Below are 22,980 nucleotides of genomic sequence, written 5' to 3' on the forward strand. Positions count from 1 at the left end.
CTCCCCTGACACGTGGGAATTACAATTTGATGTGAGATTTCGGTGGGGACATAGAACCAAACCACATCAATAACCAAGTTTAACTCTGGTATTACATTCCATATCCCTAAAGAACCTCCTTTAATATTTCTTATATAGAAGCTCTGCTGACAATAAATTCTCCCCATTTTTATATGTCAAACAACATCTTCATTTCTCCTTCATCATGATAACTTTCAGTGGTTATAAAATTCTGGGTTGAGAGTCGTTTTCTTTCATCACTTTCAAGATGTCACCCTTTTGTCTTCTGACTTGCCTTGTTTCTGATAACAAGTCCACTGTACATAATATGTCTTTTTCTTGGGATGTCTTCCAAATTTTCTTTTTATCTTTGGTTTTTAGCAATTTGAGTGTGGGTTCCTTTTTATACATGTGTTTATGTGTGTATTGTTCTCTGAGCTTCTTCAATCTGTTTTGGTGTCTCTCATTGATTTTTTTGTCACTAAATCCTCATTAATTTCTTTGTCATTAATTTCAGAGAATTATTTGCCATTATTTCCTTAAATATTTCTTTGGTCCTGTTCTCTTTCTCTCCATCTGGGATTACAAGTACACATATTTAAGACTACTTCCCAGAAGATTGCAAATACACTATTGTACCTCAGCTCTCAATTTTCCTGTTTTCAAATACAATAATTCTTTCCTCAGGTGGACCAAGCATATTGACGAGCCCATCAAGTGCATTCTTCACTTTTGTTGCTATGTTTTTCAGTTGTAGTATTTCCATTTGACTCTTTCTTATGCTTTCCAGCTGCCTGCTAAAATTGCCTATGTGATGTGTATATTGTTCACTTTTTCCATTTGAGTCTTTAAAATATTAATTACAGTAATTAAAAATTTTCTGTCTCAGTTTTATTATGTAAGTCATATCTTTGGTTTTGTTAAATTCTTTTTATTTTGGCAGTGTGCCCATTTTTTTCTTGCCATTGTACACGTCTTTTAGATTTTGTTTAAAACTAAATATCTTGTGTAGGACATTAAAGAATGAGTAAATAGTGTTTATGTCTTTAAATGAGAATGACTATCCTTCCGCTAGATCTGGGGTTTGAATCATTCTACTCAGGAGTTAAGCTAGGTTTGGGATTTGTTGTTACCAAAGTTACCTGGCATCACAGGCTTCAAATTCCTCTAGTATTCTGTTGTGTTTAGGATGGGTAATACATGGATTGCCATTTCTTTTCTCAGTATCTGCTCCACTCTCAACTTTAGGTCTTCCTTTTACACTGTTTTTCAGAGAATAGCTGTCCTACACTGAGCAGTTTAAGGCTTTTCTTCTGTAGGGGGAAGGGGAGAAGGATCCAGGTGATGATTCCTGCCTTTCTCGGAGTGATTCCTGTACTTCTTATGCTATGCCTGTTATCAGAAGAGATGCTTTCAGAGGGCTCTAGATAATCTTTTTTTTTTTTGATTTACAAAATAAACTGCATAATATCTATAAATATTATAGATATTAATATACACTGAAGTCTATGGAGAAAAGACTGCAGTGCAAATTCCCCTCCTATCTGCAGTCAATAGGGTTGCTATATTATCTTTCTAGTGCACAACTGGTTTTACCAATTCAATTTAAAAATTCAGCTAAATTCTTACACTATCTGGTGGTATCTGCTCCAGGAAAACAAGTGCTCATGTCTCCTCCTAAGTTTCAAGTTAGTTGGTTGCCCTATGACCTTAGTTCTCTGATGAGTCCAAGAAAAGTTGTGCATCTGCAAACTTTCTAGTTTTTTTGCTTGCTGTTCTACAGCTAGAAGTGATGCTCCTTCCCATTTATTTTTTATCCTCAAACAGGAGTTGGAAGTAAGTCTAAGTCTCCTGTTTAGTTATTAATTCATATGTTGTATCATATATGTCGTTATGAAAACATAATTATGCCCCACAAAATGCAGCAGAATGAAAAGCCTTGATTAAAATATAAACAAATTCTAATAAAAATATGTGTCAAGTTAAACAATTGAAAAATTTATATACTTCTGCAAGACCCCAATTCCCTAATGAACTGGCTAAAATAATCACAGAAAACTTATCTATTATTTATTAGAATTCATTGAATATTTTTGAGATTTGGAAGATGAGAAGGACAAATACATTGCCTTTTTAAGAAGTGCATCTTTAAGTAGAAAGAAGAGGATGGCACAATAATCCCCCAAGTGGAATACTTATCTAAAATTTTATGCTTGGGGAAATACTGAAGCAAATAACAAAAGAAAAAAATCAACTTGCAAGCTATAATACAATTACAAGCTATTGGGAAAAAATAATATTCATGGCCTTGTGAAGAATAAATTTATCAGGATAACCAAATTTATTTTCTTAGCAATATAGCAAAGGCAAAATAATAAGCCGTAATGTACTATGAGCTTATGCAGGTCATGATTTTGCCCTCAAGGAAGTAACTTTAAAAATAAAAAGAATATTGTTTAGGACAGTGTCAACATTTCCTTTAGTTCATATCTTTATCAGTATGCTAAATGCCCTCACATGCTAGTAGGTTCAGCATTACCGAAAAGTTTACCATCCTCCTTTGGCAATAGTGCCGTACAGTCACAGCTCTAAGTGTGTGCACATCAAGGCTTGTTTTTGAGAGCAAAAGCCAAAATTGTATGTTTTACTTAGGCAATATTTACCAAAAAAGCAAGTATATAATATTCACTTTATTTAAAAATATTCTTGATGTGCAATATGTAATAATATATGAGATACATTTTTACAACAAATACTGTTTAATTTGCTGTCTTTTTACAATTCAAAATAATGCTACATTTAAGCCTTAGGAAATGTCTTTGTCGTTAAGCTGTTCTGTGAAAATACCTGGAGATGTATTCCCAGTTCTTATTTATTTATCCCCCATGATATTTACAGATATTATACAATTTATTTTGTAAATCTTTTCCTAACATTCTTTTCTTAACTCTAGGAATGACTTTAATATCTTTCCTTCTGAAAATAACTTTTTAATTTATTTTTTATTTCTCCTAGGAAAGGTCATGCTTAAACAGTTCTAAGCTTATTTCTCTTGGATTATATATCTCACATGTCATTCAAACAAGCCCAAATAGAGACCCATTATGGATTAATGTCTGAAGTGTGACTCATCTATAACATATTTCATTAATTAGGTATATGTTGTCCATTTGACCGTTTGCCCTGCTAATCTCATGCTATCTCTAGTCAGGGATCATTTTTTTTTAAATGATCAAACATTAAAAATATCAATCTACTGAATATGGAAAAGCAGACACAAAGCAATGTTTCTATATTGTTAAGTAGTCCAATGTTATGTTACTGACATTGTTCACTACAAGCAATGTAACACAGAACAGTGATAAACAAGGCAGATGGAATAGCTAAAAAGAAACTAGGAACAAGGAAGAGGTGAGGAATGAGTGAATATCCCCAATACCATATGCTGTCAAGAGCAAAAGATTGGGATCTGACTTGTTTAGATAAGTAAAATAGTTGCTCACTCATTTTCTTTGACTTCTACATATAATTTGATACTTTTGAATCTTCCACTCTAGATAAAATTATCTGCTTCCTTACATGCAGAGGCATCCTGCTTCCTGCTTGTCCTCTAACTCCCTGACCCTACCTTTTCAGTCTTTTTTGCTATCTTCTCTTCTCCTGGGAACAACGAAAATGCTTCAGTTCTTGACCCTTTTCCATTCTTTCTCCAGATGCTCGATTGGGTGTACCTATCCATTCTCATGATGAGGCATACCCAACTATACTTCCAATTCTTAGGTGTCACTAAGTTCCAGATTTATGTCTAGCTGTTATGGACTGAAATATCCCTACTCTCCCAAATTCATTCATAGGTTGAAGCTCTAAACATTTTAAATGTATTTGGAGCTAGTACAGTTTGTAGGAGATAATTAAGGTTAAATGAGGTCATAAGAGTGGGGCCCTAATCCAATAGGACTGTTACTTTGTAAGAAGAGAAAGGTAGAATGATAACTTGCACTCTCTCCTGCATGTGAGAACACAGAGAGAAAGTGACCACTGCAAGTCAGGAAAAAGACTCTAACCAGAACCTGTCCATGCTGGCACCCTAATCTCAGACTTCCAGACCCTAAAATTGAGAAATCAAATTTCTGTTGTTTATACCGCCCAGTCTGTGATATCCTGTGATGGCAGCACTAGCTGACAACTAGTTACCTCTACCTGGATGATCAACAGGGAACACAAGCCAAACACACCCAAATCCATACTTTCTACTGAACTTGCCCCTCCTCTTATATTCTATACCTCATAAAATAATAGCAAGCCAGAAGACTGAGAGCAATTTGAGTCTCTCCTTACCCTTCACCTTCTGAGAGCCAACTAGTTGTCAAATATCATAAACTGTCTTCTCAATATAGCCATAACTTAATCTCTCTCCTCTAGTAGTGTAATATTAGATCTCATTTCCTATATGGACTCTTTCAGTAGATTTCTCACTTCATGTAACTTTCCCACTTTAAGTTTTATGCCTGAGAAATCAATCCTCTACTGCCATATAATCATTTAAAAATGCAAATCTACTACGTTCTTTCTCCCCCCACCCCACACCATGCACATTTGAAATGTTCAGTGATAGCCATTCTTTATATAATGGCAAGTAAGCCTTCACTCCCCTTCTCTCTCCTCCCTCCCCATGATCTGAGTCCTGCCTGCTTTTCTAATTTATCTCCTGCTACTTCACATGTATCCTCCTCTCATTTACTCATATATTGAGACTCAGTTCAAGACCCAGTTTCCCCCTAGGGAGTAGCTGCTTACCCCCTTTCCCTCAAGGAATTGAGTGACCTGAATTGAATGAAGGTACTAGTCTTTCTTACTGTTAAGCTGTAATCCCCTCAAGAAACACATCTTCCTGGTTAGTTGTGTCAAAATGTTTGGTACAGAGTGAGTACTTAATAAAGATTTGTTGGCTAAATGAAGAAATAAAAAATCATAGCACTAATGAGGCTGCAATTAACATTGTGTAAATTAAAAATCCAGAATGATTATAAACAGAACAATGGTTAAGTGGGATAATACTGAATAAAAACAATGTCTTCGAAAACTTCATTTTGTTAAATAAAAATAACATAATGTAAAACTGTACATACTGTTGATTAGTGTCCATAGAGAATGAATGTGGTGTGTGTGTGTGTGTGTGTGTGTGTGTGTGTGTGTGTATGTACTGGCATGCACAGAAGATTATAATAAAATGTACTAAAACATTAGTGAAAGCTACTTCCAGATGGTGAGATCACAGGTAAATTTTATTTTTTGTTAAACATTTAAACATGTGCATTTTTCTTGCTTTTTTTTTTTTTTTTTTGGTAGAGTCTTACTCTGTGGCCAGGCTGGAGTGCAGTGGCGCAATCTTGGCTCACTGCAACCTCTGCCTCCCAAGTTCAAGTGATCCTCCTGCGTCAGGCGCGCATCACCACACCCAGCTAATTTTTTGCATTTTTAGTAGAGACGGGGCTTCACCATGTTGGCCAGGATGGTCTCGATCTCTTGACCTCGTGATTCACCTGCCTTGGCCTCCCAAAGTGCTGGGATTACAAGTGTGAACCACTGCGCCTGGCCATGTGTGCATTTTTCAAATATGCTAAAGAAATTATGATTTCTATAGCAAAACAAGATATTAAATGGCTTTAAATGTTCAAAAACCTAAACAATCCATTTGATTTTTAAATTATGGTATTAGTAAGCTTTGATTTAATTTACATCTTGGTTAAGGTTCTCAGGGTTGAATGAGTGATGCAAATAAATAAACAATATGGGTGGAACTCAAGGAAACCAAGAGCAGAGAGTGAAGTCAAGATTCTGGCACTAGCATCAAGGAATAAAAAGAGGCATGAAGCCTCAGCTTCTTTCTGTTTCTCTGAAGACACCTAATGTCTTGATTCTGCTCTTCATACATCTCTTTCCTACAGTCAATCTCTCTCTCTCATTTATCTTTCTTCCTCTCTACTCCCTGTTATTTCTCTCTCTTCCCTCCCTTCATCTCTCCTGTTCCTTTTTTCTCCTTTTTCCAGGCTTCCTTCTTCCTCTCTTTCCTCTCCCCTCTTCTTGTCTCTCTTCCTCCTCCTCCTCCTCCTCTCATCCTTTCTATCATCTTCCATCTCACTCTCCCTCATCCCCTGTCCCTCTTCCTCATCTCTTCTCCTTCTCTCTCATTCTCTTTCTCCCTCATCCCCTTGCCCTCTTCATCATTCTCTCTGCCTCATCCCCTCACCCTTTTCACCATTCTCTCTCCATCTCCCTTAGCCCCTCACCCTCTTCATCATTCTCCCTCCCTCCCTCTTACCCCTCAGTTTTTCATCATTCCCTCTCCCATTTCCCCATCCTCTTATCTTCTCGCTGGTTTGGCATTCTCTGTTTTTCTTCCTATACATACAAGTTAATAAAAAAGGTTGAACTCTTTCATCTTGAGTTTACAATAACTTAATTCAAGCAACCGCAGAGACTGATATCTATGAGACCCAATTCCAAATTCTGAGGGAATCTTATTGGTCCAGCTTGGACAAGGTGTGGACAATTACTGTGTCCAGGTAGCTGGAGGAAGTGGCTACTTTAATTGCATTTTGCAAACGTGGTTCCTTCTCCTATGGTTGGGAGTGGCAGTTTACAGGATGGAATAAACCCTGACAATAAATAGCAGTTGGAATAGTAACAAAACAAATGGAAATGCAAAAAATGTTTCCATTCATATATTTACTGAGTATATGAGATTGCAGTTGCAAATGTACTTAGATTTCTGAAAATACAGTTCTCAAGTTGCTATTGCCATTGAATTCCTAAATATAAAAAGAGCTAGGAATCACACCTGACAAGCTTACTTCATTCTACTGCAATGAAGATTACAGTGAATTAAAGGTAAATCGAGCATAAAGCAACAAACTTTTGGAGGCATAAAAGTAAGCAAAGGATAATAACAAAAAGTAAGCAGTGGACGTGTCAACAGGGAACTATTTCCACCTAAACTGAAAATATAAATAGAACCTAAAGACAATACATGTCACAACTAAAACTCATTTCAGATCTTTAGAAGGTGGCTACAACACCTAAAATTCTCCATACGAATAACAAAAATAAACTCCACAATGTGCATATTAACTTGTAGTGATAAGACATAAATAGGATGTTTCAAAAATAGCAAAATTTGTTCTTTATTTAGAAACAAAAGTGTTATATTTCAGATATGAACTGAGTTTACTCATTTGGCAGAGAAATATGAATAACTTCACAGTCAATAATAAGTTCCAAATTAATTCATGAGTGTTTTTAAGCAAGAAAAAACATTCATTATATTCTTCCCAAATTCTTGGGAAAATATGTAAATTTCTCAATGTTGCACTTATGAATAACAACCTAGTAATCTATAAAGAACAAAATTTTAAGTACTAAATTACACTTATCGTGTAATTTTCAAAGAGTATTCTTCATTTTACATTTTAATATTATATTAACCAATTATTTAGGAAGAGAGTGGATTTTGACAGTTTTTTCAAATAATGAGTACATTATGGCTCCAAAGCTAGTACTGCCCATTCCTACTCATACAAGGATGTTAAAAGTTATATGTGGATATGATTTTGTTTTATAACTAATATAATGCCAGTATTATCTATTATTGTATTTCATATCATTTACAATTTTAAAATATCTCCATGAAAGTCATATTAGTCAGACTAAAGAGAACGAAAAATTCTCATTTTATAGATGAAAAAATGAAGTCTGCATTTCTCATCTCGTGCCCTTTCTGGGATACAGCTCCCTGTGGACACTCTGTTATTTGTTCTTCCCAAGATTGTGGGTTCCTCACTGGTTTTCTTTTGTCTATGTGTTATTCTCCCAGAGGAAAAAAAGACTACTTTCTGTTCACATACCGTACCATATCTCTTGTACTTTCTTACCCACCCCCTCAGAAAATTCTCAACTTCTCATTAATTCCACATTCTTCATTTCTTAAGCCCATAGCAACAACAAAAATCCCTTGACTGATCACTCTTTCTTTTCAACAATGATCATTTACATCACACCTTTTAACATTCAATTATTGATATATTTCATTAAAAAATAAAAATTATTATTGTTGTTCAGTTTTCTAGTTGTTTTATATAAATCCTCAAATCATCCTGTTGGCTTGATTTGTTGATTTAACAATCTAGGCCGGGCGCAGTGGCTCATGCCTGTAATCCCAGCACTTTCGGAGGCCAAGGCAGGTGGATCATGAGGTCAGGAGTTCAAGACCAGCCTGGCCAATATGGTGAAACCTTGTCTCTACTAAAAATACAAAAGTTAGCCAGGCATGGTGGCGCATGACTGTAGTCCCACCTACTCAGGAGGCTGAGGCACGAGAATCACTTGAACTAGGGAGGCGGAAGTTGCAGTGAGCCGAGATCGCACCACTCCACTCCAGCCTGGGTGACAGAGCGAGACTCTGTCAAAAACAAACAAAACACAATCTAGTACAATATAAATCTTCCGAATAGAGATTAGAGGCTACTCAGGAGGCAACCATCAAGACTTAAGTGCCAAACATAATCTTTAAAAATCACCCCTGTGTTTATGAATGAAGAATTCAAAATTCTAATTCTATACTCCACAAAGTCACTGAACCTCTATTTTGATCACTTTGTGTCATGTCCCAATTTAAAAAGCTTACATGGAGGCATCTAAAATGATATAGAATGTATTAAATTTAAGTTAGACTTCAGATATTAAATGCTTTGCTCCATTATCAATCAAGGGGTCATGTTTCCAAAATATTGCTTGCTAGTCTGTCAGATATTTGTCCAAAGTGAAATACATGTAATTTCGCATCATCAATACATTGAGACAAAGAATAAGCTAATTTCCTGCCATCTGTGCTCGTAACTGCTCAACACAAGTAGATACTGATTAATTTCATTTTGTCTGGTACCTCTGAGTTTGTACCTAAAACATTCGTATTTTCACAATACCTTTCAAGTGATTACAGTCATGTGTTCTTAGTTATGTAAAATATTAGGATAAATATAATTTTAAAATTTAAAGAAAGAACATAGATTTTCTTTTTAGGCAGGAGAGTGCAAAATCATGACACTGACAAGCTAAATATTGGGGGTGAAAACTAATTGCAATTAGGAACATTCAAAATATGTGAGAGTAAGATGCTTCCTGTAGCTATTATTATGTGTTTTAAATTTAAGTTTTCATTCATTTCTTCCAAACATAGTATAATCAATGTAGGAGAAGGCAATGTGGTGAGTAACATAAATTTTCAAGTGGACAGAAAATAGTTTAAAAACTCAGAATAAAACGGGAAAAGTTGTCCACTGATAGTTGCGTTTTCTCCCAGGGGAATGTTGAAAAGCCACAGAGAGACTCCTGAAAGAACTAGCAATCAGTGACGCCAACAAATATCAGTGTACCAGACACATCTTATTGATATAGTGGCAGAATCCCACCTAATGATTGGAAGTACCTACATCAGCATAGAGATTTTCTAAGTTCAACAATGATGTCATGCGTTAGGACTTATCAAGGACCAGGAGGTAACTAATTTAATTTTTTATTATTAAATTTTTAACAAATACTGGTATTTTTTTCAAATACAACTTAAAATAAATTCAGTAAATCAGATTTATTCTGATGGCAATAATTCATATTTTAAGTTGCTAACCAAAACAAAGTAGAATAAGAATGGAAGCACCTCAAACTCTGGCATTAGAAAAGAAGTACTGTATCTTTTATTTTTCCTTTTTTAACTTCTGCCCACACATATGAGGCATTCTTTCTTCCATTAAATATTTATCCAGCTACAGAAAATGGATACATATTTTTCAGAAGATAATATGCATTTTTATTTTATTTTTCTATTCAATGTATATGTGAATAAGGGAAATTGTATATTTTCACTATGGGTATATTTTGGGTGAGGTAGATAAAGAGAATTATCAGAAAGACAAAAAGTAGAAAAAAAAAAAAAAAAAACAGAGGAAAGAGCCAAGATGGCTGACCTGACACAGCCAGGAGAAACATCTCTCACGGAGAGACACAGGCACTGGGAATACTAGCACACTTCAAGCAGACCTTCAGAGGGAAGGTATTGAGAGTGGATGGAAGGAGGATGAAGATACTGGACTGAAGCCGGAGGAATCTGGAAATCCTGCATGGGGCTGTTGAGCCCTGTGACCCACTCCTGGCCCCCAGTGAATATTGGGGAAGTGATGAGTTTAATAGGTGAGGAGTGGCCCATCTTTGCCACAGACCCCCGTAATCCTAGTTGCAGGAGACCTCAGGACCCCCACGAACAACTTGATCTGGCAGCCAGAGTTGCTTTGAGAGATGCCAGTGCCAGGACTCCAACCTGAGCACAGCTCAGAAGGTTTGTCGGGGGAACGGCTGCAGTGGAGAATGGCCAGGGATGTCTATCCCCCAAGGCTCACCAAGCTCCTCTAAGTGACTTTTGCATTTGGGTGACAGTCGGATTGGGAGCAGGGCGGTCCTGCCCATGTTTCAGAGCCATTTCTATCTGAGCACCTCTCCTGCTACCAGCTTCTCCTGGAGCCCCAGCCTGATCGCTCCCGCTTGCAATGCCGCATCAAATGCCCAACTAGGGTGCTTCCCAGATGCCTTCATGATAGCCTCTTCGCTGGCAGTCCATGCCTAACCATCAGAGAAGTCCAGCAGACTGGACTCTGCCAACAAAACCAGCCCGCCCACAGCCTCTTCTCTCTGCAGCCTCCCCTCACTGCTTTGCCAGTGTGTGCGCAAGGGCCGACCGACCTCGCCAACCCTCTTCCTACAGCAGGCATGTGTGTGCACCCCACTGCCCCACCGCTGCTCTCATGAGCATGCTCTGCTGCCTTGCCCACCCCTGCCAGCACTCCGCCCTCGCTGAGGTGTGGGCAGCCCACTGCACACCGGTGGTCGCAATTGCATGCACAGATTCAAGAACCCTGGGTGGGTGCAATTGCATGCACAGATTCCAGAACCGGTGGGTGCAATTGCATGCACAGATTCCCACCCCTGCTGTGCCGCTTCTACTCTGGCGCAAGTGAGCTCAGTGTACACCGGTGTGCCCGCCCCTGTCAGCACCTCACCCCTACTAGTACACCACCCCACTGACACAAAAGCACTCCACTGCAAGGCCACAGTGACTGGCAAGCACAGGTGAGCACTGATACCACTGCCAACAACCCTATGAAGCGCTTTAGCCAGCATTCCCCTTAAAGTTTTGGGGCCAGCTTATCAGGAACACTTCAGCACCTCTAGCGGTCTGGGTCATAACCTCAAGGGCCAGAAGATACAGCTGGGGGCTTCCTGGCCCCCTGGAATCTTCCATAATCAAAGCCAGCAGACTAAAGGCACCCTATACCACAATCAAACACCAAAGGGCTTCAAAGAAGATAAAAGCAAAAGGCTTCGTTCAAAGGACAGCAACTTCAAAGATTAAAAGAACATCAGCCCAGAAAGATGAAAAACAAACAGCATAAAAACTCTGGTAACACAGAAAGCCAGTGTCTTCTTACCTCCAAATGCCCATACTAGATCCCCAGCAATGGTTCTGCACCAGGCTGAAATGACAGACATAGAATACAGGATATACATAGGAATGAAGATCATCAAGATCCTGGAGAAAGTCAAAACCCAAGCCAAAGAATCCAGGAAATACAATAAAAAGATACAGGAGCTGAATGAAGAAATGGCCGTTTTAAGATAGATACAAATGAATCTGATAGAATTGAAAAACAGTACAATAATTCCATAATATAATCACAAAGTATAAACAGCAGAACAGACCAAGCTGAGGAAACAATCTCAGAGCTCAAAGACTAGTTCTCCAAATTAACTCAATCAGACATATAAACAAATAAAAAAGAATGAACAAAACCTCAGAGAAATATGAGATTATGTGAAGAGACCAAATCTATAACACATTGACATGGCAGAGACAGAGAGAGAGAGAGCAAGTAACCTAGAAAACATATTTGAGGATACAGTCCACAAAAATTTCTCTCATGTCCCCAGGGAGGCCAATATTCATATTCAAAAAATACAGAGAACCCCTGCATGATACTATGCAAGACAACCATCCCCAGGATACATACTTATCAGATTTTCCAGGGTCTTAATGAAAGAAAAAATAAAGGCAACTAGAGAGAAGGGGCAGGTCACCTACAAAGGAAACTCTGTCAGGCTAACAATGAAACTTTCAGCAGAAACCCTTCAAACAAGAAAAGATGGGAGGCCCATATTCAGCATTCTTAAAGAAAAGAAATTCCAACCAAAAATTTCAGTTCCAGCCACACTAAGCCTCATAAATGAAGGAGAAATAAAATTCTTTTCAGACAAGCAAGTACTAAGAGAATTCAGTAGCACTAGACCTGCCTTACATGAGGTCTTTAAGAAAGTCCTAAACAGGGAAATAAAACACCGTTACTGGCTACCACAAAAACACAACTAAGTACATAGCCCACTCACACCATAAAGCACTTACACAATCCAGTCTGCATAATACTAAGCTAACAACATGATGACAGAATCAAATACTCACTTATCAACATTAATCTTGAATGCAAACTTGGTAAATGCCCCAATTAAAAGGCATAAAGTGGCAAGTTGGATAAAAAATAAACACCGAACTATACAGTACTGTCTTAAAGAGACCTATCTCACAGGCAAGGAGACCTAGAGGCTCAAAGTAAAGAAATGAAGAAAAATCTACCAAGTAAATGTAAAATTAAAAATATCAGAAGTTGCTATTCTAATTTAAGACAAAACAAACATTAAACTAAGAATGATCAAAAAGACAAGTAAGCGCATTACATAATTGCATGTAATTCAATTCAACAAGAAGACCTAACCATCCTAAATATATATGCACCCAACACAGGAGTACATGGATTCATAAAACAAGTTTTTAGAGACCTACAAAAGACTTAGATAACCACATAATAACAGTCAGAGACTTCAACACCCCACTGTTGGTATTAGACAGATCATCAAGGGAGAAAACTAACAAAAATATCCAGGAACTGAACTCAACACTTGACCAAATGGACCTAACAGATATCTACAGAACTCTTCACCCCAAAACAACAGAATATACATTCTTCTCATCTGCACATGAAATGTACTGTAAAATCAAACACACAATCAGCCATGAAACAATTCTCAGCAAATTCAAAAAAACTGAAATCATACCAACCATACTCTCAGACCACCGTGCTATAAAAATAGCCATGGAGCTCAGTCAAAACCATACAATTACATGAAAATTAAACAACCTGTTCCTAAATGGCATTTGGGTAAACAATGAAATTAAGGCAGAAATCAAGAATTTCTTTGAAAACACTGAGAACAAAGACACAACATACCAGAATCTCTGGGCCACAGCTAAAGCAGCATTAAGAGGAAAGTTTACAGCACTAATTGCTACATCAAAAAGTTAGAAAGATCTCAAATTAACAACCTAACCAAACAGCTTGAGGAACTGGAAAAACAACAGCAAACCAACCCAAAAACTAGCAAAAGAAAAGAAATTTTAAAAAATCGGATCTGAACTGAATGAAATTGAGAAAAAAAATACAAAAGGTCACATAACAAAAAGTTTGTTTTTGTGGAATAAATAAGATTGCTAGACTACTACCTATATTAATAGGGAAAAAAACAGAGAAGATCCAAATAAACACAATCAGAAATGACATAGGGGACATTATCACTGACCCCACAGAAATACACACACACACACACACACACACACACACACACACACAAAACCCTCAGAGACTATTATGAATAATTCTATAGATGCAAACTAAAAAAGATATAAGAAATATATAATATTCCATTGAAAAATATATTCTCAAGATTGAACCAGGAAGAAACTGAAACCCTGAAGAGATTGAGATAATAAATATCAAAAATAAATGAGTAGTAAAAAGCCTAACAAGCAGAAAAAGTCCTGGACCAGATTGATTCACAGCTGAATTCTACCAGATATATGAACCACAGCTGGTACCATTCCTACAGAAACTCTTCCAAAAAAACTGAGGAGAAGGAATTCTAACCTAAGTCATTCCAAGAGGCTAGCATCATCTTGATACCAAATGCTGGAAGAGACACAACAAAAAGAGAAGACTTCAGGCCAATAACCTTGATGAACATAGACACAAAAGTCCTCAATAAAATACTAGCAAACCAAATAGCAGCACATCAAAAAGCTAATCCACCCTGATCAAGTGGGCTTTACCCTTGAATGCAAGGTTGGTTCAACATAGGCAAATTAATAAATGTGATTCATCACATAAACAAAACTAAAACAAAAAACACATGATCATCTCAATAGACACAGAAACGGTTTTCAATAAAATTCAAAATTCCTTCATGTTAAAAACCCTCAAAAAAACTGGGCATTGAAGCAACATACATCAAAATAATAAGAGCCATCTATGAGAGAACCATAGTCAACATCATATTGAATGCGCAAAAGATGGAAGCATTTCCCTTGAGAACTAGAATCAAAAATAGATGCCCACTCTAACCCTCCTATTCAAAATAGTACTGGAATTTGGGAGGCCGAGGCGGGTGCATCACTTGATGCCAAGATTTCAAGATCAGCCTGGCCAACATGGCGAAACCCCATCTCCACTAAAATTACAAAGATTAGCGGGACACGGTGGCACACACCTGTAATCCCAGCTACTTTGGAGACTGAGGCATGAGAATGGCTTGAACCTCGGAGACAGAGATTGCAGTGAGCTGACATCATGCCACTGCATTCCAGCCTGGATGACAAAGTGAAGTGCTCTCTCTCTCTCTCTCTCTCTCTATATATATATATATATATATATGTACGTATCTATCTATCTATATATATGTATGTATGTATCTATATATATATACATATATATACATATATATGTATATATATGTGTGTGTGTGTGTATATATATATGTATATATATGTCTTAGCAAGGGCACTTAGGCAAGAGAAAGAAATAAAAGGCATCCAAACAAGAAAAGAGGAGGTAAAGCCATCTCTCTTCACGACTATATGATTTCATACCTTGAGAAATCCATAATTTCCGCTCAATAGCTCCTAAATTTGATTAAAAAAAAAGCTTCAGCAAAGTTTCAGGATACAAAATCAATGTATAAAAATCAGTAGCATTTCTGTACACCAGCAATGTCCAAACTGAGTGCCAAATCAAGAACATAATCCCATTCACAATAGCCACAAAACAACCACAAAAACACAGGAATACAGCTAACCAGGGAGGTGAAAGATTTCTACAAGAATTACAAAACCCTAATCAAAGAAATCAGAGATGATGCAAGCAAAAGGAAAAGCATTCCATGCTCATAGATAGAGAGAATCAATATTGTTAAAATGGTCATACCTTGGGAGGCCAAGGTGGGCGGATCACCTGAGGTCAGGAGTTCGAGACCAGCCTGACCAATATGGTGAAACTCCCTCTCTACTAAAAATACAAAATTAGGCAGTCATGGTGGCGGCACATGTAGTTCCAGCTACTTGGGAGGGTGAGATAGGATAATTGGTTGAACCCAGGAGGCAGAGGTTGCAGTCAGCCGAGATCATGCCACTGCACTTGAGCAACAGAGTGAGACTCCGTCTCAAAAAAAAAAAAAAAAAAAAGCCATACCACCTCATAGCAATTTATAGATTCAATGTTATTACTAGCAAACTACCAGTGACAATCTTCAAAGAATTTTTTAAAAAAGTATTTTAAAGTCATATGGAACCAAAAAAGACATCAAATTGCCAAAGCAATCCTAAGCAAAAAGAAAAAAGCAGCAGGCATCACATGACCCAACTTCAAACTATACTACAGGGCTACAGTAAACAAAATAGCATGTTACTGGAACAAAACAGACACACAGACCAATGGAACGGGATAGAGCACCCAGAAATAAAGCCGCACACCTATAACCATCTCATCTTCAACAAATTAAAAAAAAAAAGAAGCAATGGAGAAAGGACTTTCTATTCAATAAATGGTGCTGGGATAACTGGCTAGCCACATGCAGAAGACTGAAACTGGGCCCCTTCCTTACACTATATACACAGCTGGTCATAATGTAAATTAGTTCAGCCATTCTTGAAATTAGTTTGGCAATTTATCAAAGAACTTAAAATAGAACTACCATTTAACCTAGCAATCCCATTTTTGGGTATATACTCCCCCAAATAATTGTTCTACCGTAAAAACACATACACTTGTATATTCATCTCAGCACGATTCACAATAGCAAATACATGTAATCAACGTAAATGTCTATAAAGGATAGACTGGATAAATGAAATGAGGTGTATAGATACATATATATACCATGGAGTTCTATGTAGCCATAAAAAAGAAGGAGATCAAGTCCTTTGCAGCAACATGGATGGAACTAGAGGCCATTATCCTAAGCAAACTAACCCAGGAAGAGAAAACCAAATACCAGAGGTTCTCACTTATAAATGGGAGATAAACATTGAGTATATATGGACTCAAAGAAGGGAAAGGTAGACACTAGGGCCTAGTTGAGCAGGGAGGGTGGGAGGAAGGTGGGGATCAAAAAACTACAAATGGGGTATTATGATTATTACCTGGGTGATTAAATAATCTGTATTACCAAACCTCCGTAACACACAATTTACCTATATAACAAACATGTACATATACCCCTGAACCTAAACTAAAAGATCCAAAAAATAAAATATAATAAAAAGTAACCCCAGAGAGAAATTGTTAGCACAAGTGGTAATATACGAAGGTCGGATAGGAAAATGATATAGAATTATATTCCAAGATAATGGATAACCCAAATGTTCCTAAGGGAGAACTGAGTGAAAAGATATGCATCGAAATAATAAGAACCACCTATGGCAAAACCATAGTCAACATCATATTGAATGGGCAAAAGCTGGAAGCATTCCTCTTGAGAACCAGAGCCAGAAAAGGATGCCGAATCCCACCACTCCTATTCAAAATAGTACTGGAATTTGGGAGTTGATCCTGTCACTTATGAGAGAAAAACTTTAGTTGACACAACCAACTGTAATGACATTCTATTAAGCATAATGAAGCAAATAACAAGTTGAGGATGAACATCCAGATACTAAAATTTGATAACCATGGGAATAGTTGGGGGGCACTGACGGAGAGGGAGGGATGGAATAGGAGTGGAAATATGAAGGGTTCTATCTTTGCATTGAATACAAGATAGATTTCCTAATATGTCATCAAGTCTCGATTAGGCCATAGTTGGTAATAGACACCCTAAGTCTATATATGGAAACAATTTTGTCCTTAATGTGTTGTATTGCTGTCTTAAAGTTGATATTCAGGTGTAAAAACAGTAAAGAGTAAACAATGCTCCTTCTACATAAAAAATCTAAAGTATAGAAGTGCATAAACAAAATATTAGCATTCCCTCCTCTATCTCCCAACCACCACCTCTTAATCCTACACTCTAACATAGGTATGTAATGTAACTATCATATCAATTTTTAAGAGTTTGGTGAATATTTTTCTAGGTCTTTTCCTAAGTATATAAATTCCTTCTTGATGAATAAAGAACATATTCCTCACATGGAATCAATTCTAACAAACTCAATTCAGAATATAATACTAACACAACTTAAAAATATAATGTTTAGAAATGAAAGGAACTATACAGAATAATCACAACCTTTCATTTTTCCATTTAAGGTTCCCACAGTTTCTATGGGTAAGGCATTTGGGCAGTTTATCAATGCCATCAGCTCAGGGCATCACAAAACCAAAATCAAGGTGTTGGCCAGGCCTTGCTCCTTTCTGGAGTTTAGAATTATCCTTTTAGGTCACATGAGTGGTGACAAATTCAATCCCTTTCAGGCGCAGGAATGAAGTCCCTGTTTTCTTGTTGGCTGTTAGTTGAGAGCTGCTCACAAAGTCTAAAGGCCACTCACAGTGCCTTGCCACAGGACCCTATTATGATATGGCAGCTTACTACTTCAAGGCCAGTAGGAGCGTCTCTCTCACAAGCAATGTCTCAGTCACTCCTTGAAGAGTTTATTAAATCAGGTGCACCTGAGATAATCTTTCTAATTAACTCAAAATCCAGCTGATTTGGGACCTTAATACATCTGCAGAATCTCTTCATCCTGGTCACAAAATTGAATCTAGTCACAGTTATAATATCCCATCCCATCCATAGGTCCTCTCATACTCGAAGGGAGGGAATGACAAAAAATGTGGGTTACTGTGAGCCATCTTACAAGTCTTCCCATCACAATCTCAATTCCAAGATGTAACACTTTAGTGGTATCAACTGAAAGCTGGGGTAGTTAAGCTCCCACTTGGTATGCTCTGAACATCATAGTATTTGAAGACTGCTAAAACTTCTTCCTGGCTTCTTAGCCTGGTAATTTTCACGTGCAAATTGACAATTACCTGCAAGATAAATCCAGTATCTGGACTTCTCCTGTGCTCCCTACCATGGTCATTGTTTGATATTCAAACATAGGTTCGCTGTGATGTGTTTTAAAATTTATTTTTATTTAAAAAATATTAGCCAGTTTTTCTGGTAGTTCTCATTAAAACGCTAATTTGCAACTGGATAATCCACTGTTATTGGAACCCACAGTCCATTTTTCTGATATGTTATGAGATTTTATTCACAAATAGTTTTAACCAATTACAAGATTTAGTACATCAACAAAAAGTTATCAACTGGTACAATTTGAAAGAAAGTTTTCTTTTAATTAGTCAAATTTGTGATGAATTATTAGAAAACAGATTAAAAATCGGCTTTTAATTTTAATCATCCACTTAATGTAAATTTGATTTACAATACCCCACAACCCCAAGGACATTTAGCAAAAAATTTAATGTATACATCAAACATGCTATTTAAAACAATCTTCTCTATAAAACAATCAGTAATTCACATAATTTTCTTGATAAGTAATCATTAATAAATGCAACTTCCATTTGAAGTCCAAGGAGTTTTGGTAATTAAGAATCTCACAGGATTATTCTAATGTAAAATGTCTGTGAAAAAAATATATGTTCAGCATAGTTACAACCAGATTTGCACCCTAAAAGTTCTCTTTATCGTTAACATCCAAATATGTGGAAGATATTGTGTGCCTACTTAATGAATGTACCCATTTTCCTCAAAGTTTTAAACATTAGGAAGATACCTCTGATTGCTTAACATCCATCATGGGGCTACTCATTATATGGTCCTTGGACAGGCAGCATCAGCATCTTGTAGCTAATCCAAAAGGAAAATTCTAAAGCACCCAACTGCTCGACGTACGGAATCAAAATCTCGGACTGTTATACTTAGAAATCTGTGTCAAACCATCTCTCCAGGTGATTCCTATGCACACAAAAGTTAAAGAAATATATACCTAGCTTCTCTTGATAGCAGCAGTTGTTTTTATTTTAACTACAAAAAAATAAATAAATCAAAGTATTTAAGTAACATTTTCCCCTTACTTATATTTGTACCCATCTGGGAATTAGTCAATAAGCTGTCCCATCAAGATGAAAAGGGATAATAAACTCGCTGTGTGCTTGGATAAGCCTCTGAGAGAAAGAGCAAAGGGCCCAAGCTTGAATGTAGATTCCAGTGTTATTTCTCATTTCCACATTATGGTTTGGGGCCATAAATTCCACCACATTGCAAAACAACTGAAGAATAAATCAAAGACACTAGAGCTTCAGTCTTGCAGATTATGTAGTGAAGAATTTTTTAAGGTATTTAAAAAATATCATAGTGGGCACAGGTTTCCAGGATGCCAAAAATCACACAGAATAAATGCATAAACCTGAAAATAAAATTAGCAACAAGTAAAAAATATAATATGAATCAAACTCCCACAACTATAAGTAGAGTAGTATCATCCTTGTAATTACTCTACAAAGTAAGGTAATTATTGCTTGTATATCAATACCAATATAACGGCAATTTCACCAACCAATAATTTTAAATCATTTTCAATATAACCATCACATAAATTTTACATTTAATTAGCTGAAATGACTGAAGACAAAATTCAAAACATATGTAGTAATTACAGAGGTAAAATGCAGAAAAACAATTTGAAAAATGAAACATGCTCAAAATAAGGTCAATTTTCTGCACAGTGATGGAATTCTAAAGCAACAGGTTATATTGAGCCCCTATTAAAAGTTACTAAATTTGCCATACTATATTTTCTAATTTTAAAGGCATACTTTAGGGATTAAATACTATTTTCTGAGACTACAAGCAGTAATTTAATATGTAAAATGCTGATATCACTGAGTCACTATCTACCTGGTTTGTGTATTTGTTTGCTTAGCATTGTGTAAAGATTCATTCTCTTTGCAATCACTAACATATATTTGAAACATAACTGTACTAAAACTATGTTTCTCACCAATAGAAAAGTTTAACACCTTACCACTTCAAAGATCAGAGGTAACAGAGTAAAGGCAGATCAGTTTTTGTGACACTAGTGACATCAGAGATGAGTACTGATCTATGGTACAACTGAGATACTAGCTGTCGATCAAAATGCTAAGAGATCTACAATATGTAGTAAGAAAGGCTGACTCATATTCATTTTAAGTTCCATGTTCTGTCAGAAATGAGTCTCTCCTTCAATGTATTAAATTTAGCACTGGCTGGGCGCGGTGGCTCACATCTGTAATCCCAGCACTTTGGGAGGCCGAAGCGGGCAGATCACAAGGTCAAGAGAACGAGACCATCCTGGCTAACATGGTGAAACACCCTCTCTACTAAAAATACAAAAATTAGCTGGGTGTGGTGATGCATGCCTGTAGTTCCAGCTACTTGGGAGGCTGAGGCAGGAGGATCGCTTGAACCGGGGAGGTGGAGGTTGCAGTGAGCTAAGATCATGCCACTGCACTCCAGCCTGCAGACGGAGCAAGACTCCATCTCAAAAAAAAAAAAATTAAAGGAAATTAAACACTTTATCTGGATATTCCATAGCAAAGTAATAACAATTAGTAATAATTCTATGGAGAAAAATTAAATGTATTAGAATTAGTCTATAATTCATTAAAGGTCTAATGAAAGGTATTAGTATTAGTCCTTTAATTAGAAAAATTAAAGGTATGTATTAGTCTGTTTTTTCATTGCTATAAAAAATTATCTGAGACTGGGTAATTTATAAAGAAAAGTTTAATTGGCTCAGGGCTCCACAGGCTGTACAGGAAGTATAGTGGTTTCTGCTTCTGGGGAGGCCTCAGGAAACTTACAATAATGGTGGAAGGTGAAGAGGAAGCAGGCACGTCTTACATGGTCACAGAAGGAGGAAGAGGAGGGGGAAGGTGCTACACACTTTTAAACAACCAGATCTCACAATTCGCCCACTCACTATCATAAGAACAGCATCGAGAGATATTGCTAAACCATTCATGAGAAACCTCCCTTATGATCCAATCACCTGCCACCAGGCCCAATCTCCAACATCGGGGATTACAACTGAACATGCGATTTGTGTAAGGATACAGAGACAAACCACATCAGTAGGCAACAAGACTTTGTATTCAACAATACTTAAAAGAAAATTAAGAGGAGTGACATCAGCAAGAGAGTAGGATAGAAGATCCTCAGCATTACTCGCCTCAACAAAAGCACAACTAGAAACTATTCAAAGGCAAGAATGCCACCTTAAGTTCACAAGAACTTGGAAAAGAAGCACAAAAATACCCTGAGCCACAGAAATGACAGAAGCCACAGCTGGTAAACACCCACCTCTCCCAAGCAGGCATAACACCACTCTCAGAGAATTTCCTTAGACTCACGGTTTCTTGGGAAGAAATAAAGGTGGATGTTTAATCTCCTCACCAGTCTAGGAATCTTCATGGGGGCCGAAACTGATTTCATTCCACAGGAAGCAATGGGAGGGCCAACAGGGCTCAATGATGTGGGGTAAATTGAAAATAAGACTGGGGACACTGACTGCAGTGACGAGCATGAAAATCTTGGTATCTGCTCTGTTTTCCTATCAGTTGGGAAGCCATGCTGAGAATGCTGCCTGGTGTCTTGGTGCTAAAGGGAACCTAGCATATGTGAAGGCCGAAAACCCTGGCTGCGTTCCTCACAAAGCCTAAGTATTTGTATCAAGCAATCCCCTAACCTGCAAAACCTAAAAGGTTACCAATTAAATTCTGATGTGTGCTTAAGTTTTCTTCAGACTGCAATAAGTCGTCCTCAGCATGGGAAACAGCGGAAGGGCAGTGAGTAAGTTCTGGTACCATATTTTAGTTCTGATGCTCACTATAAGGCCTCCCTAGAATTCGAAGCAACAAATGGGCCCATGATTAAATTCTGGTAACAATTGGTAAAAGTCTAAAACCACCAAAGAACAACTGCAATAGATGGAAGAGGTGGCTATTTCAGCAAATGCACAGGAATGAATATAAAGACACAAGGGAAAATCAGGCAAGCATGACTTCACCAAAAGAAATCAACAAAGCTCCAGTAATGGAGCCAGAAGAATTAAAGCTCTATAACATATCTAACAAAGAATTCAGAATAATACTCAAATAAATGCAGAGAATCACAAGAAAATATGTGAAGAAAATTAAGAAAAACAACCAAGGAATAAAAGGAGAAATTTGACAAAAACAATGAAAAATAGAAATTTTACATTACAGAATACAATAAATGAATTAAAAACCTCACCAGAAATCTTCAACAGCAGACTTGACCAAAAGAGAAGAGAATCAGTGAGCTTGAAGACAGAACATACAAATTTATCCAATGAGAAGAGGAAAAGAAAGACCAAGAAAGAGTGAAGAAGGCCTGCAAGCATTACGAAACACCATAAAGGGAATAAACCTTTTTATTACTGAAGGAGACAAAAGAAAAAACAGCCTAGAAAGATTATTTAAGAAAATAATGGTTGAAAACTTTCCAAATATGGAGAATAACAACAACATCCATGTATAGAAACCTCAG

At 37.0% G+C, this 22,980-nt stretch overlaps 1 protein-coding gene across 8 annotated transcripts in view; it reads right to left on the reverse strand.

The window, feature by feature from the left end:
* GALNT13 (polypeptide N-acetylgalactosaminyltransferase 13) overlaps positions 1 to 22,980 on the reverse strand; it is a 588,430-nt gene that overhangs the window by 443,147 nt on the left and 122,303 nt on the right. Inside the window, exon 1 of one of the 8 annotated variants that reach the window (XM_032755684.2) lies at positions 11,535 to 11,841. The exons of the other annotated variants lie outside the window; for them this stretch is intronic. Within the exon in view, the coding sequence (XP_032611575.1) occupies positions 11,535 to 11,628 (94 nt within the window). The 5' untranslated portion in view covers positions 11,629 to 11,841. Of the gene's footprint in view, positions 1 to 11,534; positions 11,842 to 22,980 lie in introns of those variants that run through there. 8 annotated transcript variants of the gene reach the window in all.

Source organism: Hylobates moloch, unplaced genomic scaffold, assembly GCF_009828535.3.
Source record: "Hylobates moloch isolate HMO894 unplaced genomic scaffold, HMol_V3 SCAFFOLD_1, whole genome shotgun sequence".
NCBI lineage: Eukaryota > Metazoa > Chordata > Mammalia > Primates > Hylobatidae > Hylobates > Hylobates moloch.